General features: G+C 40.5%; 1 protein-coding gene across 2 annotated transcripts in view; it reads left to right on the forward strand.

Moving 5' to 3' along the window:
- Positions 1-17,431, forward strand: part of LOC311104219 (uncharacterized protein) — a 47,057-nt gene extending 29,626 nt beyond the window's left edge. The window contains exons 1-3 of one of the 2 annotated variants that reach the window (XM_084145955.1): positions 9,058-9,587; positions 14,767-14,950; positions 15,333-17,431. In XM_084145955.1, coding sequence (XP_084002081.1) covers positions 9,579-9,587; positions 14,767-14,950; positions 15,333-16,237 — 1,098 coding nt within the window. In that variant the 5' untranslated portion in view covers positions 9,058-9,578 and the 3' untranslated portion in view covers positions 16,238-17,431. Of the gene's footprint in view, positions 1-9,057; positions 9,588-14,766; positions 14,951-15,332 lie in introns of those variants that run through there. The other variant, XM_084145956.1, reaches the window with a different exon arrangement.
- The last annotated feature ends 2,469 nt before the right edge of the window (positions 17,432-19,900 follow it).

Consider the following 19,900-nt stretch of genomic DNA (forward strand, 5'->3'; position numbering starts at 1 on the left):
GGAAGAGTGGGCCAAAATTCCTCCACAGCGACGTGAGAGACTGATCAACAACTACAGGAAGCATTTGGTTGGAGTCATTGCAGCTAAAGGTGGCACAACCAGTTATTGAGTGTAAGGGGGCAATTACTTTTTCACACAGGGGAATTGGGTGTTGCATAACTTTGGTTTATTAAATAAATTAAATAAATATGTAATTGTTGTTATTTGTTCACTTATGTTCCCTTTATCTAATATTAGGTTTTGGTTGAAGATCTGATAACATTCAGTATCACAAATATGCAAAAGTAGAGAAAATTAGAAAGTGCTATGAAATACTTTTTCATAGCACTGTATGTGTTTGTCATGCTATGTTGTCCTTTCTTCTAAACCTGACAACTTCTAAATTTTATGCTGCGAAATTAGCCAAATATATCCAAATCAGACTTTAGTAACCACATTGTGGGCCTGTTACAATGCATACATCGTGACGATTTGACGAATATCCACTTTGTTGGATTAGATTTCTTGAATGTGCACCAATTTGGTCAATGGAACCGTCAGCGTTCCTTTGACTCTATTACCGCATCTATAATATGCAGCTCTGATCTAGGATCAGGTCTTCCCTGTGTTTATGCAATAGCACACGTGATCTAAATGGATAAATGTTATCACAGAAAATGTTATATTGAACCCTTTTGTGTGTGTGTGTGTGTGTGTGTATTCAATTGATCAATAAAATCAATCCTTTATCTTCTAAAGAAGATATCATTTTAATGTTATATTTTTATTATAATAATAATAAACAAATCTAAATAGATTTTATGTTCCTAAAACTAATCAATGATACATTGGATAATAATATCCATGAGGTCAAGGCAAGAACTATGTATGCTGTGTCTTGTAACAACGGTTAATGTAATAACTTTAAGATTTATAATGTAATAAAACTGGTAAATGTAATATCTTGTCGGTTAATATGATAAAATGTTGAATTATTATCGTAAAACTTTTCAATTTAATGTAATAAGTTACGTTATCAGTCAGGTGAGTAACAACATTTTTAAACAAATATCGAAATAACTTCAACCGATCATGTAATAACACCTAAACCAATGTTTTATGTGTTACTTCATTTACATTTACGTCATTTAGCAGACGCTCTTATCCAGAGCGACTTACAAATAGGTGCATTCACCTTATAGCCAGCACATACCACCCTCCACCAATTGCAAACCGACACACACAAATCTAGCGCAGCGGTAATCAGTGTGATATTTATGAGGCTACCCTTACTGGGCCTCAGCCAATAAAAGTATCTGGACTCTTGAAGATAACCTTGTGTTGCAAGTTGCTCTCAAGTAAAAGTAGATGATAACAGACAACAAGATTCTTGGTCGATGGTAAAATCTTATCCAGGATCTACACCAGACATGTGTAAGGCCAGGTCAGCTGATGCAGCACTCCATCACTCTCCTTCTTGGTCAAATAGCCCTTACACAGCCTGGAGGTGTGTTGGGTCATTGTCCTGTTGAAAAACAAATGATAGTCCCACTAAGCCCAAACCAGATGGGATGGCGTATCGCTGCAGAATGCTGTGTTAGCCATGCTGGTTAAGTGTGCCTTGAATTCTAAATAAATCACAGACAGTGTCACCAGCAAAGCACCCCCACACCATAACACCTCCTCCTCCATGCTTTACGGTGGGAACTACACATGCGTAGATCATCTGTTCAACCACACCGCATCTCACAAAGACACAGCGGTTGGAACCAAAAATCTCCAATTTGGACTCCAGACCCAGGGGCCCATTTCCACCGGTCTAATGTCCATTGCTCGTGTTTCTTGGCCCAAGCAGGTCTCCTCTTCTTATTGGTGTGAAGGCCTGATTCACACAGTCCCCTCTGAACAGTTGATGTTGAGATGTGTCTGTGACTTGAACTCTGTGAAGCATTTATTTGGGCTGCAATTTCTGAGGCTGGTAACTAATGAACTTATCCTCTGCAGCAGAGGTAACTCTGGGTCTTCCATTCCTCTGGTGGTCCTCATGAGAGCCAGTTTCATCATAGCGCTTGATGGTTTTTGCGACTGCACTTGAAGAAACGTTCAAAGTTCTTGACATTTTCCGTACTGACTGACCTTCATGTCTTAAAGTAATGATGGACTGTCGTTTCCCTTTGCTTATTTGAGCTGTTCTTGCCATAATATGGACTTGGTATTTTACCCAATAGGCCTATCTTCTGTATACCCCCCCCCCCCCCCCCCTACCTTGTCACAACACAACTGATTGGCTAAAATGCATTAAGAAGGAAATAAATTCCACAAATTAACTTTTAAGAAGGCACACCTAATTGAAATGCATTCCAGGTGACTACCGCATGAAGCTGGTTGAGAGAATGCCAAGAGTGTGCAAAGCTGTCATGAAGGCAAAGAGTGGCTATTTGAAGAATCTCAAATATAAAATATATTTTGATTTGTTTAACACTTTTTTAGTTACTACATGATTCCATGTGTTATTTCATAGTTTTAATGTCTTCAATATTACTGTACAATGTAGAAAATAGTAAAAAATAAACTTTAATGAGTAGGTGTGTCCAAACTTTTGACTGGTAGTGTACATATGAAGTGGTTAAAACTGTATGTAAACATTGTAAAGTAACCAGTGTTCCATGTCTATGTACATAGGCCAGCAGCCTCTAGGGTGCATGGTAGCACACCCGGGTGGTAGTCGGCTTGTGACAGTGACTAAGTTCAGGGCAGGTTACTGGGTGGTAGTCGGCTCGTGACAGTGACTATGTTCAGGGCAGGTTACGGGGTGGAGGCCGGCTAGTGATTACTATATAACAGTATGATGGCCTTGAGATAGAAGCTGTTTTTCATTCTCTCGGTCCCAGCTTTGATGCACCTGTACTGACCTCGCCTTATGGATGATAGCGGGGTGAACAGGCCGTTGCTCGGGTGGTTGATGACCTTGATTTTCTTTTTGGCCTTCCTGTGACAACGGGTGGTGTAGATGTCTTGGAGGGCAGGCTTTGTGCTCCCGGTGATGCGTTGGGCAGACCACACCACCCTCTGGAGAGCCCTGAAGTTGCAAACGGTGCAGTTGCTGTACCAGGCGGTGATACAGCCCGACAGGATGCTCTCAATGGTGCATCTTTAAAAGTTTGTGGGTCTTAGGGGCCAAGCCGAATTTCTTTAGCCTCCTGAGGTTGAAGAGGAGCTGTTGAGCCGCCTTCACCACACTGTCTGTGTGGGTGGACCATTTCAGATTGTCAGATGTGTACACAAAGGAACTGGAAGCTTTTTACCTTCTCCACACAGAAGATTGGAGTCGTGATCTGATTTGCTGAAGGGAAAATACACATGTAAACAGCATGTTGTCTACTGCAGTGTGCAAATACATGCTAGCATCAGAATACCTCACCAGTTTCGAACATCCAGAATAGATTCTAGTATGCACCTTCTCCTGTCTTGACATTGTTATCCAAATCTGTTTAGATCAACCGTGCCAAACTAACAACTCTGCCATTAGACAGGCTTGACTGTATTTACAGCTCTGATCTGGATGGTGGACTAGCCCATGTGTTGCATATTTGTCAACATCTCTGCCATGCACATCCATTCAAGTGGTGTGGCGCTTGGTGTGGGGGAGGGGGCTAATGCCCCCCAAACCCTGATTATATAAATATATAGGGTGCATAACTCTGCAAAGCTTTAGGCTAGAAATAAGCTATAAAAGGCACCAGAAAGATGTGGCTCTATTGTACATGGGGATAACTGTGTATAAATTGACATTAATTTAACATAGGGTGGAAGGTAAAACCAAATAATTGATGGATTTGGCTCTAAATACTACATCATAATGGGTAGCAGTAGTTCAGGTGTTTTGTTTTTTCCACACTGGTTATTTGGACAAATGACAATTTCGCAGGTGTTGGAAAGGGGAGGGGACATTCGGCTCATATCAAGAGAGGGAGGAGTCTTGGAGCTCCTCCTTCCAGCATCTCTTCAGCTCTCCTCCTAACACGTATGAACCCAGAACTAAATCAAGCGGCGGACCAATTACGTGAGACTATAGTTCTGGGTTAACTAAGATTAACTCAGGGGTGAAAGATGTGTTCAACTCCAATGAATGTTCACTCAAAGGTTCTGAACATAATACAGGGGGCATTACAAGTGTTATCAGTTTTGACATCTGTCTAAGAGGGGGTTTTTTTTTATGAAAAAAGTGCCCAAACTAGACATTTGTGGAAAGTAGTGAACAATTACAAACTTCAGGAGAAATGAGATATTATAAGGATGCACCAATCAATCAGAGATTTAGACTAAAGTAATCAAATGTTTGGTGTAATGAAATTCTATGTACAATACTTCCTGTGGTCACCAGGACAGAGCTAGCCCATCCCCCTCCAACCTGCTGGAGTCCCCTGGTCACAACTCTCCTGGTAGAGCCTTACTGCTGGGTCTGAAGAGGGTGTCTGTGTGGCTGGTCGACTGCAGGAAAACACCAGGGCAGAGTGGAACTGTGAGAGAAGGACACGAGGAGGGAGATGGAGATTTGATTTCATCAAGTAAGAACAATTGGGTGTGTGGATTAGAGTGGCCAGTAAATTGTCTATCCAGTTTCGTGAACGTAGGGGTGTACCTAATAAACTGGCCTCTGCGTGTATATTGATAAGGGTGGCAGGTAGACTAGTGGGTAAGAGCGTTGGGCCACTAATCAAAAGGTTGCTGGTTCGAATCTCTGAGCCGACTAGGTGAAAAAATGTGTTGAGCAAGGTACGTAACCCTAATTGCTCTTGTAAATTGCTCTGGATTAGAGCGTCTGCTAAATAACAACAACAAAATATTAAACTTGTTATAGTATTTGATTATAGACCCATACTTCCAAGACCTAGTTATTCAATGTCTTTGTTTCACAGGGGACACCCCTAACAGTCGTTCTCTCAGTGGAAGAGGCTTATCATCTGGGGAGCCTCGACCACATCATGTTTCTGACGAGACAGAGAAGAGTCTCTCCAGATCAGAACATCTCAAGAAACACCAGCAGAGACGTATAGGGAAGAAACCTCACCACTGCTGCTCTGACTGTGGGAAGAGTTTCATTAGCCGGAGTGACTTCATTACTCACCAGCGGATTCACACAGGGGAGAAACCGTACTGCTGCTCTCAGTGTGGGAAGAGTTTCACCTCTCCAGGAAGTCTTAACGTACACCAAAGAATTCATACAGGAGAGAAACCTTACAGATGCCCAGAGTGTGGAAAGAGTTTTCCTGCTTCTCAAACCTTAAAATGTCATCTGAGAATTCATACAGGGGAGAGGCCTTACCCCTGCCTTGATTGTGGGAAAAGATTTGCTTATTTGCGAGCCCAAACCATACACAAGCTAACACACACTGGAGAGAAGCCTTATTGCTGTGATCAGTGTGGGAAGAGCTTCAATCAGTCAGGCCACCTGACAAAACACAAGCTAACACACACTGGAGTGAAGCCTTATAGCTGTGATCAGTGTGGAAAGAGCTTTGCTGTATCAGAAAAACTAACTATACACCAGCGCATACACACTGGAGAGAAACCTTATAGCTGTGATCAGTGTGGGAAGAGCTTTGCTGTAGCTTCCATCCTGAATAGACACCAGCGAACACACACTGGAGAGAAACCTTATAGCTGTGATCAGTGTGGAAAGAGCTATGCTGTAGCTTCCGTCCTGAATAGACACCAGCGAACACACACTGGAGAGAAGCCTTATAGCTGTGATCAGTGTGGGAAGAACTTTGCTGTAGCTTCTGCCCTGAATAGACACCATCGAACACACACTGGAGAGAGAACTTATGTCTGTCTATGTGGGAAGAGCTTTGCTCTAGCTTCTGCCCTGAATAGACACCATCGAATACACACTGGAGAGAAGCCTTATAGCTGTGATCATTGTGGGAAGAGCTTCAGTCAATTAGTACACCTGAATATACACCAGCGAACACACACTGGAGAGAAGCCTTACAGCTGTGATCATTGTGGAAAGAGCTTCAGTCAATTAGGGAACCTGAATTCACACCAGCGAACACACACTGGAGAGAAACCTTAGATAGATATATGTGGGAAGAGCTTTGTTCATTTAGGGCCAATGAGAAAACAACAGAAAGCAAAAACATGACGTATTTCATCTCCCGCCTATCTGGCACCGGTTCCAGATCCCTAAATAAAGGATCAACAGAAAACATCTAGTGAACAGTCATATCCATCTCCCATTCTTAAACGGTTGTCTTAGTCTGATCACCATGGTAACCTCTGTGGAGCATAATATTCAGCTCTGATCTAGGATCAGGTCTCTCCTGTGTCTATGTAATATCACACATTGGGATCTAAATTGATAAATGTTCTAGAAAATGTCATAGTGAACCTGTGTGTGTTGGGAGGATGTTGATAATTGTATCTTCTTTCATATACTCATGATACTATTATTATTAAATGTCATTATGTAGAACAATGTTTCAACAATAGGTGTATATTCATGTATTCAATTGATCAATAAATTCATTATATTATGTTCTAAACAAGAAGATATCACTTTTATGTTGTATTTTTATTGTAATAATAAACAAATCTAAATTGATTATTATGTTCCAAAAACTAATCAATGATACATTGGATAATAATATCCATGAGGTCAAGGCAAGAACTATGTATGCTGTGTCTTGTAACAACGGTTAATGTAATAACTTTTAGATTTCTAATGTAATAAAACCAGTAAATGTAATATCTTGTCAGGTAATATAAAATGTTGAATTGTTATAGTAATATATTTTCCATTTAATGTAATAAGTTACATTATCAGGTGAATAACATATTTTTTGATGAATAACATAATGACTTCAACCGATCATGTAATAACACCTAAACCAATGTTTTATGTGTTACTTCACTAATGTTAATGCACATACAACCCTCCATCAATTGCAAACACACACACACAAACCTATGCACTTGTACACAAACTCTAATCATCAAATTGTATTGGTCACATACAGAAACAGTCAAAAGTTTGGACACACCTGCTCATTCCATGGTTTTTCTTTATTACTATTTTCTACATTGTAGAATAATAGTGAAGACATCAAAAATATAAAATAACACATATGGAGTCATGTAGTAACCAAAAGAGTGTTCAACAAATCAAAATATATTTTATATTTGAGATTCTTCAAAGTAGCCACCTTTTGCCTTGATGACAGCTTTGCACACTCTTGGCATTCTCTCAACCAGTTTCATGAGGAATGCTTTTCCAACTGTCTTGAAGTAGTTCCCACATATGCTGAGCACTTGTTGGCTTCTTTTCATTCACTCTGCGGTCCAACTCATCCCAAACCATCACAATTGGTTTGAGGTCGGGTGATTTTGGAGGCCAGGTCATCTGATGCAGCACTCCATCACTCTCCTTCTTGGTCAAATAGCCCTTACACACCCTAGAGGTGTGTTTTGGGTCATTGTCCTGTTGAAAAACAAATGATAGTTTTGATGTCTTCACTATTATTCTACAATGTAGAAAATAGTACAAATAAAGAAAAACCCTGGAATGAGCAGGTGTGTCCAAACTTTTGACTGGTGCTGTATTTAGCAGATGTTAATGCGGGTGTAGAAATGCTTGTGTTCCTAGCTCCAACAGTGCAGTAATATCTAACGATACACAACAATACACACACATCTAAAAGTAAAATAATGGAATTCTTGACATGTACACACACATTTGAGTCATTTAGCAGACGCTCTTATCCAGAGCAACTTACAGTTAGTGAGTGCACACATTCTTTTTTTATTTTTCATACTGGCCCCCCGTGGGAATCGAACCCACAACCCTGGCGTTGCAAATGCCATGCTCTACCAACTGAGCTACATCCCTGCCGGCCAATCCCTCCCCTACCCTGGATGAATTGTGCGCCGCCCCATGGGTCTCCCGGTCACGGCCGGCAACGACAGAGCCTGGATTCGAACAGCTAGCACTAGCAATGCAGTGCCTTAGACCACTGCGCCACTCGGGACACTGTACAATCATACACACACACACATTGATAAAACATTTACTGAATTAGTCTGTAGACCTTATAATCAATGAGACTGGGTTGGGCTCACTTGGGCTGAAAATGTCCCATAGTGATTTTTTAAAAAGGTTTATGTCCCTAGAGTGTAAAATGTGTTCTATCATTGCAGCAATGGGAGCTTTCTGTGAGTTATCACTATTTCTATCCATCCCTCCCATCCCTCCCATTCAGTTTTCCCATAGGGGTTTTACCCTATGACAATGTCAGCATACAGTACATCAGGTTATTGCTCATGTATACCCTTTAATCATATATCATTGGAAATATTAGATTCATAGCTATCCATCAGACACATTTTCAAAATGTTCAGATTGACAGAAATCTGATCTTTGACCTCTAGGATACATGTCAGAATTACCTGTCATAGCTTTAAAAATAAAATGATACATTTTAAACTTTGTTTGACAAGTGGTTCTGAAACGTCATAAATTACCTTTTCAAAAGTGACCAGGCCTCGGGAAGGGAGAACCCCCGACCGGACCCCCACCCCATCATGGGCTACCATCATGGGCTACCACCTCCACCCCAACCACTGAGAGGATCCCTGTGATTAGGCCGAGGTCAATAGAAAGTTATAGGAATAACATGCTTCAGTATTATTATTATTTTTGGGCGTTCATGGCCATGGTTGTCAACTGTAAAGCAGGTATAGAACGTAAATCACAGTGGATAGATGTTGTGGCAGCTGCAGAGAAGTACTTGGGTTTACAATATTTTACTGCAGAGTTACAAGGTGTTTTGAACAATAATATCCATCCTCTCAGGCTGCTGGCCTGGTGTAGGATCAGATGGCCAAAGGAGTGGAATAATTATGAGGTTTTAATGGGCATGAATTTACGCTACATAATAGTCCTACAGAATAGTGGGCTGATAAACAGATAAATCAATAGGTGGCGGCATGCACCTATAACAATTGTTTGCGGACCGCTATAATACCAAAGAAGAAGACCACTTCCTCCACAACAGTTTTGAGTCTGCTCTGCTCCGTGAAGCGGAAGAAGTATGAATACCCTGACTTCTGCCAAAGTTGCATCGCTGTATGGACACTTCAGAGGTCTGATTAAACATACATCGGGTTTTACTGCTTCGCTGCACAGATAGCGCTGCTGTAATCAGTCTGGTATTTTATAGGCTACCCTTACTGGGCCTCAGTAAATTATTACTATCTGGACTCTCGAAGAGCACGTTGTTCCTTGTGACTCTCGGGTAGAGGTAGACGATAACAGACAACAGGATTATGGATGAATTGGGTGTTGAACGTTTTCTTGATTTTAATAGATCAGGTAAAATCTTATCCAGGATCTTTCTGAAGTAAGATTAGCCTACATCAGACGTTTATTTGTCACCACTTAAATCGAGTTTTGATATTTAAAAGGACGTTTGACTGCTCTGGTCTAGCAGTTCTTTATCTGAACGCGGTGACAAAGAAAGTAACTGGGAAAGGCTAGCTACAGATTTACTGTCATGGTTTTTATTTGAAGAAACGCTGAAGAAAGAATAGCTTCCACGATGGATCGGGTAAGTTTGGTTTACTTTTCTTAACAGTATGCCTACTGTGGTGTATAAAATGTCTAGGCCTAGTTTTCATCTTTGAGCTTCCATATCCATTCGTTCCATTTGAACAGTTGGACAAAATAAACAATGGTGGTAATACAAACTTGGGATATTTTGTCCTTCAGCAAAGTAGCCTACTAGCCTACATATTGATACAAGGCAATGCGCAACGAGCAGGTAGAGTCAGAACCATGGAGAAATAATGAGGTCAAGCCTACACCTTGCAGTAGGGGTGCGTGGGTAAAATCACCCGGGAAGCAAAGCCAGAAAGAAATGACCTATATTACAACCTATGTGCTGTGATAATTGCGTTGTATGTTCTATAACCTGTTACTTTATATGCCTTGACACAGCCGAATAAATTCAACCACACCTTTGTTAAATCACAAAACCGGAGAGCAACATCTGTCCGGTTAAGTTAACAAAACATGTTGCATGTAACAAACAGTTAAATGACTTACAAAATAGTCAAGCAAGTTAATGTTAACGACTTTTTCAGACTAATAAACAACTATGGATTTAGTTACCGCAAAGAAAACAGGCGCTACCTCCGCTATTCCGGCACCATTTCAACATCTAATGACCTATGCTTAGTCTACTACAGTGACAACTAAAATATACCAAAAACGATTTAGTCCGATCAACGTAAGCTAAATATGAAGCGTCTATCCATGGTACTGATTTCTGTGTGTGCATGCAAGTAGAAAAAACATGTTGACTTGTAGAGAAATGCCAATGCCATCCTTCTCTTTCATGTTCCCTGAACAGTCTGACTCTTACAGTACACACTTTTCGTTTTTGTTGTCGTAGGCTACCTGGCTAAGGTGTTTACTCGATAGCCTAGTAACTTCCATTCATGGGCAACGATGTGCCATGCCAGCTAGTTAATAGCCCCTTCTCAAAAATAGTAATAATATGAAATTAACTCACTACACACTGTCCCCAAAAATATTTTGGACGATTATTATTTTATATTTTATTGTTTTATATTATATTGTAGTCGTAAGTTTTCAGTCTTTTCTGCGCCTACTTAGCTCAAATTTTAAAAACGGCCCTATAGCTTCCATAAAGTGACCATTGGACTTATGTAGTGTATTAAGATTATGACTTGGTTAATGTTTTCAAGTGGAACCTGAGGGGATGTTTATTTAGGTTCAAAGAGAGCCGTTTTTAGTGTGACACCACATAGGACAGAGAGGTCTGTGTGTTGTAGACAGGGGATTGGACAGTAGAGGGAGCCATTTTGTAGTGACACCCCTGTTCGTTGGAGACAGGTGATTGGACAGCAGAGGGAGCCACCCATATTTTTGCATACCTTATAAGTATAGGCTAGAGACAAAGGGGGTTAGAACAGACATATTATCTTTGGACACTGTTCTCCAGACCCTGCAGGCGTCTGTAAACTTATGCTGAAATCTTGTGATATATATAAAACTTATAATCAAAGTACAGCCTAAGCGGACTCTTTGTTTCACAGCAATAATTGCCAGCATTGACTCGACACTACACTTACATTTTTTTTTAAATGACTAAATTGATAGGTGCACCAGTTTTTATTACGTTTATAATTTATCACTCTCGCGTGCACATTTCTGTCCATTTAAGAACCAATGATGTGCTAACTTTTTATAGCATTTCTGACATTGCTAACTTGTTTTCAGCCTAATCTCAGAGTTCTATCTAACCTGGTCAGCAACTTGGATGTTTGGCAACAATACAGCTGCTATTAGCTAACGTTAGCTTGCTTGTCCAGCAGCTAGCATCTGTAGCTAGGTAACAACAGTCAGCTGAAAGCAGCTAGCTAGCTAACGAACAGGCAAAGAAAGGTAGCTAGCTATATTTCTATTGGTTTGTTACACAAATAACTTCAGCCATTAGCTAGCTAGAGCCAGACAACAACAGCTGACATCGACACAGAAGGTAGCTAACGATAACTAGTTCACTTCCAAATGCCAGTCCTAAATATTTTATTATATCACAAATTTGTTTACGTCCCTATTAGTGAGCATTTCTCCTTTGCAAGACAGTCCATCCACCTGACAGGTGTGGCATATCAAGAAGCTGATTAAACAGCATGATCATTACACAGGAGCACCTTGTGCTGGGGACAATAAAAGGCCACTCTAAAATGTGCAGTTTTGTCACACAACACAATGCCTCATATGTCTCCAACAATGTCCACCAGAGCTGTTGGCAGATAATTGATTGTTTGTTTCTCTACCATATGCCGCCTCCAACGTCGTTTTAGAGAATTTGGCAGTATGTCCAACCAGGCCTCACATTCACAGACCATGTGTATGGTATCGTGTGGGCAAGCGGTTTGCTGATGTCAACATTGTGAACAGAGTGCCCCGTGGTGGTGGTGGGGTTATGGTATGGGCACGCATAAGCTACGGGCAATAAACATCATTGCATTTTATCAATTGGCAATTTGAATGCACAAAAATACCGCGATAAGATCAAGGCCCATTGTGAGGCCCATTATATTTTAGGTAGCTGTAACCGACAGACGCATATCTGTATTCCCAGTCATGTGAAATCCATAGATTAGGGCCTAATTAAGTTATTTCAGTTTACTGATTTCCTCACATGAACTAAAATCTTTGAAATTGTTGCATGTTGAGTTTTATATTGTTGTTCAGTATAATTTTCAAAAAAGCTTGAAAAGGATTAGTGTGGTGTGAGGAATCCTTGTATGCGGTAAAAATTCCATTGTGGGAGCAACTCTAAGAGTCTGAATTGGGCTGTTTGAGAAGGTTTGACTCATAAACAACCTGCATCAACGATATTTGAAGTACAATAGACCAACATAGCTACTGTAGTAGGTCAAAGCTGTGTGCTGGAAAACCTTGGTAGAGCATGGGTGGAGTAGGGATTGTGGTGCTCATGGGAATTTCCTTTTTCTGCTTCAGACCAATGCCTACTTCTCACTAAAAATTTAGTTGTTTGTCTTACTATAAAATAGATGTCTTGACTGATAAGGGCACAGGAATATAAGTTTCTACTAAATTGCATAGCCCACTGTAAAAAAGGCTACATTAAATGTAGACTCAGCTAAATGATGCCACAAGCAGCACCGCAGATATTGCAGTGAGCTAGACGCAAGACTTAGCTCTCACACAGTCACACACAGTGCCTGCACATGTGCAAGGGTATGCTGTTCCAGCATGCTAGCCATGGGACCAACACATAGGAGAAGTTTAGCATCACGCTTCAACGTTCTTGGTTATTGCAGAAATTGACTCACTATGCTGTTTACTTTGTGCATATAGCCTACATCATTTCGCTGAGTCTACCTTTAAACTCAGAATATGCTATTCTGTTCTTTGGAATGTTTTTAGTTTCCTAATGTTTTTAAATTACTGCTTAAAGATTTATTAGACTGTTTAAAATGTAGACAACATGCGTCGTTGTTGGATTCTTCTTGGATAGGCCTACCTCAAGTCCCGGCAGTGTGTTAACTTAATTTAAAATATTTTACTTAATAAATAACTTAGTATGTGAAGACCCTGGTCCTTCCCCAACCAGCAGTGCAGCCACCAGTCCCAGGGGGGCCCTCAAGGAGGTATCGTGACAGACAGTTGTAGGGTACATTGCTTTATAAAATAAGCAACAACCGCCTACACCAATTCCAGGGTTGAATTTGAATCATATTATATCCATTTTGCCGTGATTTATAGTGTTAAATAACGTTTTATAGTGTTAAATAATGGTAGGTCTACATTGTTTCTTTGTAAAAAAAAAAAAAAAAAGTTATCTGCAGGAACAGTTGCACCCATGTCCCTCACGCTAGCTCCGCTTCTGCCTAGATACAATGTTAAGGAATCCCTCATTATCTTTCCTTCCTCCCAAAGTGTGCACTTGTTCACTTCCCTTCACTGATTTGAAAGGAAATGACTGGTATAAAACATATGGTGGATACTCCCACTAGCACATGACTTTTCTGTTAGTTGCGATTTTCACAAGTATGTGGTAAGTTTTCACAACTCTCAGCACAAAAATAGGTTTCAAAACTCTTAGGCCATTTTCAATTTATTACCTTTGAAAATATTTTCCTGTCATTTGTTAACAATACATTTAACAATAATTTCATCAAACTGCTAAAAACTGAACTACGAAACTATGATGATAGTGTCTAGTTTATGTATAGTTTGAAAACTGTATGAATTGACATTAATTTAATTTAGGTTGGAAGGTAAAACCAAATCATTTATGGATATGGCTGTAAATACTACATTATCCTTCTTCAGCCAGTGTGCTTCTATACAGTAGGGCAAAGTGGGTCACTGTGCTACCATTTGAAATGATGGTGTAGTGTACAATGCACTGCTGAAATACTTGGGTGGTAAATTACATTTCATTCCTCTCATCTGGATGTCAATGATATGCTGTAAGCTGGTGATTTTAGATGAGGCTGCTTTTACAGTAACAAGTCACATAGAAAAGTTGATCTTGAGTAATGTTGCATGAGGCAGAAATTGCACAAAGCTACACCAATACCTTTTTACTGTAGGCTTCTGCTACATGCCACAATACCCCTATATTTGATGGTTTCTTCTATTCATGTTGTGTATAAGGATACTGAAACTATAAGACTGACATTTTTCTCAACATGATCCAATAGTGGGATAATGAGCAGCAGTAGTTTAGCTGTTTAGGTTTTTCCTCACTGGTTATTTGAACAAATCACGATTTAGCAGGTGTTACCATCTTTCACATATTTGAAGGGGAGGGGACATTCGGCCCGTATCTTGAAAGAAGGAGGAGCTTCTCATTCCGGTTCTGCTCCTTGTTCTAGAATCTCTTAATCTCTCCACGTATGAACCCAGCTCTTAATCGAGGGGCTGACCAATTACGTGACACTTAAATTCAGGGTTAACTAAGATTAACTCGGGTGAAAGATGTTCAACTCCAATGAATGCTCAAAGGTTCTGAACATAAGACAGGAGGCATTAGAAGTCTTTATATGTTTTTACACCATTTCCATTTGATTGAACATTTTGTGGAAAGTAGTGAACAATTACACACTTCAGGAGAAAGGAGGTATTATAAGGATGCACCCAATCAATCCGAGATTTAGACTACAGTAATCAAATGTTTGGTCTAATGATATTCTATGTACAATACTTCCTATGGTCACCAGGACAGAGCTAGCCCATCCCCCTCCACCCTGCTGGAGTCCCCTGGTCACAACTCTCCTGGTAGAGCCTTACTGCTGGGTCTGAAGAGGGTGTCTGTGTGGCTGGTCGACTGCAGGAAAACACCAGGGCAGAGTGGAACTGTGAAAGAAGGACACGAGGAGGGAGAGGGAGATTTGATTTCATCAAGTAAGAACAATGGGGTGTGTGGATTAGACTACAATCTGATTCTGCAACTTCTGTTATTGATTGATAAACAGAATACATTCAGTGGCCAGTAAATTGTCGATCCAGTTCGTGAACAGAGGGGGGGTGTACCTAATAATCTGTGTATATTGATGATAAGGGTGGCAAGTAGTCTAGTGGTTAAGAGCGTTGGGCCACTAATCGAAAGGTTACTGGTTCAAATCAGTCTGTGCCCTTGAGCAAGGTACTTAACCCTAATTGCTCCTGTAGGTCGCTCTGGATAAGAGTGTCTGCTAAATAACAACAATTTTTTTAAAAATGTTATAGTATTTGTTTATGGACCCATATTTCCAAAACCTAGTTATTCAATGTCTTTGTTTCACAGGGGACACCCCTAACAGTCGTTCTCTCAATGGAAGAGGCTTATCAGCTGGGGAGCCTCGACCACATCATGTTTCTGACGAGACAGAGAAGAGTCTCTCCAGATCAGAACATCTCAAGAAACCCCAGCAGAGACGAATTGGGAAAAAACCTCACCGCTGCTCTGACTGTGGGAAGAGTTTCACAAAACGGAGTGGCTTCGTTATCCACCAGCGGATTCACACCGGAGAGAAACCGTACTGCTGCTCTCAGTGTGGGAAGTGTTTCACTGCTTCTCATAACTTAAAATGTCATCTGAGAATTCATACAGGGGAGAGGCCTTACCCCTGCCTTGATTGTGGGAAAAGCTTTGCTTATTTGGGATCCCTAAACATACACAAGTTAACACACACTGGAGAGAAACCTTATTGCTGTGATCAGTGTGGGAAGCGCTTTGCTATATCAGAAGCCCTAACTATACACCAGCGCATACACACAGGAGAGAAGCCTTATAGCTGTGAGCAGTGTGGGAAGAGCTTTGCTATAGTTATTTCCCTGAATAGACACTATCGAACACACACTGGAGAGAGACCTTATGTCTGTCTATGTGGGAAGAGCTTTGCTCTAGCTTCCAACCTGAATAGACACAAGCGAACACACACTGGAGTGAAGCCTTATAGCTGTGATCAGTGTGGAAAGAGCTTTGCTGTAGCTTCCACCCTGACTAGACACCATCTAGAACACACTGTAGGGAAGCCTTATAGCTGTGATCAGTGTGGAAAGAGCTTTGCTGTAGCTTCCACCTTGACTACACACCAGCGAACACACACAGGAGAGAAGCCTTATAGCTGTGGTCAGTGTGGAAAGAGCTTCAGTCAATTAGGGAACCTGAATTCACACCAGCAAACACACACTGGAGAGAAACCGTAGATAGATATATGTGGGAAGAGCTTTATTCATTTAGGGCCAATGAGAATACACCAGAAAGCACAAACGTGCCTTATTTCATCTCCCTCCGGTTCCAGATCCCTAAATAAAGGATCAATAGGATTGGCCATAGGCCTCCTGTAGCTCAGTTGGTAGAGCATGGCGCTTGCAAGGCCAGGGTTGTGGGTTCGATTCTCACGGGGGGCCAGTATGAAAAATGTATGCACTCACTAACTGTAAGTCGCTCTGGATAAGAGCGTCTGCTAAATGACTAAAATGTAAATGTAAATATCCATCTCCCATTCTTAAACGGTTGACTTGGTAACCTGTGTAGAGCATAGATGCATTAAATAAGTAAATTGAACTCGACCAAAACAATGGAGAAAGGGCCTTGGGGGAAAGATCCGGAATCTCCTAATTGCCCCCCAGCAAAATTACCCTACGTTTAAACTATTGTTTATATGTGTATGTCATGCTATGTTGAGGTACAAATCTGAGTATAATGCTTGTATGGATGTCAACCCCCTTCAACAAATGTTCATTTTATCGTTACCAATCAACTGTATTACAGTCAAAAACGATTGACTACCACCACAGATGTCTGTATGCTAGCTATGCTACCATCTTATACGAACAGGATTTAGCATTTAGCAGTCACTTCTTCTAAACCTGAAAAGGGACAACGTCTAAATGTTATGCTGCTCAATTAGTTAAATATATCAAAATCTGACTTTAGTAACCACATTGAGGGCCTGTTACAATACATATATGTTGACGATTTTATGAATATCCACTTTGTTGGATCAGATTTCTTGAATGTGCGCAAATCTGGTCAATGCAATGGTCTGTGTTCCATTGACTCTTTTACCGCATCTATAATATGCAGCTCTGATCTAGGATCAGGTCTTCCCTGTGTCTATGCAATAGCACACGTGATCTAAATGGATAAATGTTATCACAGATAATGTTATATTGAACCCTTTTGTGTGTGTGTGTGTGTGTGTGTGTGTGTGTATTCAATTGATCAATAAAATCAAGCCATTATCTTCTAAAGAAGAAGATATCACTTTGTTATTTTTATAATAATAATAAACAAATCTAAATAGATTTTATGTTCCTAAAACTAATCAATGATACATTGGATAATAATATCCATGAGGTCAAGGCAAGAACTATGTATGCTGTGTCTTGTAACAACGGTTAATGTAATAACTTTTAGATTTATAATGTAATAAAACCGGGAAATGTAATACCTTGTTGGTTAATATGATAAAATGTTGAATTGTTATCATAATGTTACCATTTAATGTAATAAGCTACGTTATCAGTCAGGTAAGTAACAACTGTTTTGATGAATAACGTAATAACTTCAACCGATCATGTAATAACACCTAAACCAATGTTTTATGTACTACTTCCCTAATGTTAATGCACATACCACCCTCCACCAATTGCAAACCGACACACACAAATCTAGTGCAGCGGTAATCAGTGATATTTACGAGGCTACCCTTACTGGGCCTCAGCCAATAAAAGTATCTGGACTCTTGAAGAGAACCTCATAAAGTGATGTTAGGATATATAAGTTATCCTGTATGAGCTTTTGTGCCAAATACATTACGTTGTTACAGGTGTCAAGCTTATGGGCATGTGGCAGCAGTGTGTAGGAGGGAGGTTCCTAGGTGTGAGAAGTGTGCAGAAGGGCATGAGACAAAGGAATGTGTAGGTTCAGGCGGGGGCACGCGTAGACAAGATGGCGTATTGAATTGAAATCGGTACAAAACACCTCAAGATAAAAACATAATATTCAAAATCAGTAAGTTAGACTAAATATTTGCATTTCATATATTCGCAGTTAATATAATTATATCTGGATAATAACACAAAACAGATCATAAGGCTAGAGAAATATATCGACAAATATTACAACACGCAACACCAAAACATGACTGAAGACAAGCGTGGAGAGCCGATCCCCAAAAGGAAACGCGACTCATCGACTGATACAGATGATATATGCTTTTCACCACTGGGTATGGTAAGTGTGGAAAGCGACCTGTTGAAGTCGATAAATGACAAATTGGGCATATTAGAATTGGTCAGTAAAGACGTAAAAGAGTTGAAAGCGAGTCTTCAAATGAGTGACGAAAAAGCTTTGGTAATGGAGAAAGAAACCAACGAATTAAAAGTGACAGTCTCTAAAATGGAAACAGACGTTAGGGAACTAAAAAAGGAGAACAATCTTCTGAGAGAAGCCTTACTAGACATCCAAACTAGATCGATGAGGGAAAATCTAGTACTTACGGGTATTCAGGAAAAGGAGGGAGAAATAACAGAGAATATTATGAAGGACTTCCTGCATACAGCGCTACAAATCCCACTCGAGGCTGTCGATAAAATCCAACTCGAACGTGTACATCGTTTCGGAAAAAGAGGACAGAAATATGAGCGCCCAATCGTTGCCAAATTTGCTTTTTTTAAGGATAAAGCTATGGTGAAAAGCCTAGGAAAAAGACTTGCTGGCACGAAAATAGGCATGAATGATCAGTTCCCGAGGGAGATTGTAGAAAGGCGCAAAGTTCTGTATCCAATCTTCAAGGAAAACAGATTAAAAGGGAAACGTGTTGCACTAGTGGTGGATAAATTATATATTGACAACCAAATGTTCAGAGACACAAAGACTACACCATGGCTATTCTAAAAGTTGTAATAGAGGAGTCAAATATTGGAGCACCTGATACTAGCAATGATAGGGATTGTAATATTAAATAACATTTATAGTAAGTATAGTATTTTATAAAAGGATAAAACGATATAATAAGCAGAATAATACATATTTAAATACAAATAATTAGAACATGGCTTTTTTGGCGGGAGGTTGTTGTTTTGGCGGATGGTTGTTGTGGTTGGTCCTGTGTTCTCTCTGGCGTCCTTTCCCCCTTGAGGCAGATGTGGATGCGGGTGCGTTTGCATGCTCGGCCCATTTCTTCCGCAGTCAACCATGTGGTGTGCATTTTTGTGTTTGAAAAGGTGCGGCGTTAAGTGAGTGAGAGGGGAAATGGTTGCATATCCCAAAGCCGACCGGGGGTCTATGAGCAGGGGTAGTGAGAGAGAGAGCTTTCAATTTTGTGTAGATGAGGGATATACATTTTTAAATATAGTATACATCTAATCTAATTTTTCATTGTCCTATCATGATGGAAAGATCCCTAACCCTATAACCTGGACACCCAACTGAGCGACCCATAAACCAAAGAGAAGTTCCCATCTATTTTATGGACCTGCTGTGAATATGCAGCCTAAACAGAGAAATAAATGCGGTCAGAGACTTACTTGAGCAGCACCGCCCCCTCAAGATTCTGAGCCTGCCTGGCAGGGTTGGTCCTACAAAGCCAGAGCCCCCTGATGGGAGAGCATAATATACAAGGAAATTCTCAAAGCTGCTAATGAGAACCTTTACGACCTTTTTACCTAGCCGGTGGGGTACGCCCACCCAGGTAGTGGCAGTGCTGGCAACACTGGCTGCAGTAACCCATGGGGAGGGGGTCACACTCGGACAATCAGAGAGGGGGTTTATCATTGTGGCCCAGGTGGCACAAAATAATCAAAGGTCTGACCGCATGGAGATGCTTGGGAAAATGGTTACAACAGGGGATCAGAGTGTTT

This window comes from Coregonus lavaretus, assembly GCF_964263955.1.
Source record: "Coregonus lavaretus genome assembly, chromosome: 28".
Lineage (NCBI taxonomy): Eukaryota > Metazoa > Chordata > Actinopteri > Salmoniformes > Salmonidae > Coregonus > Coregonus lavaretus.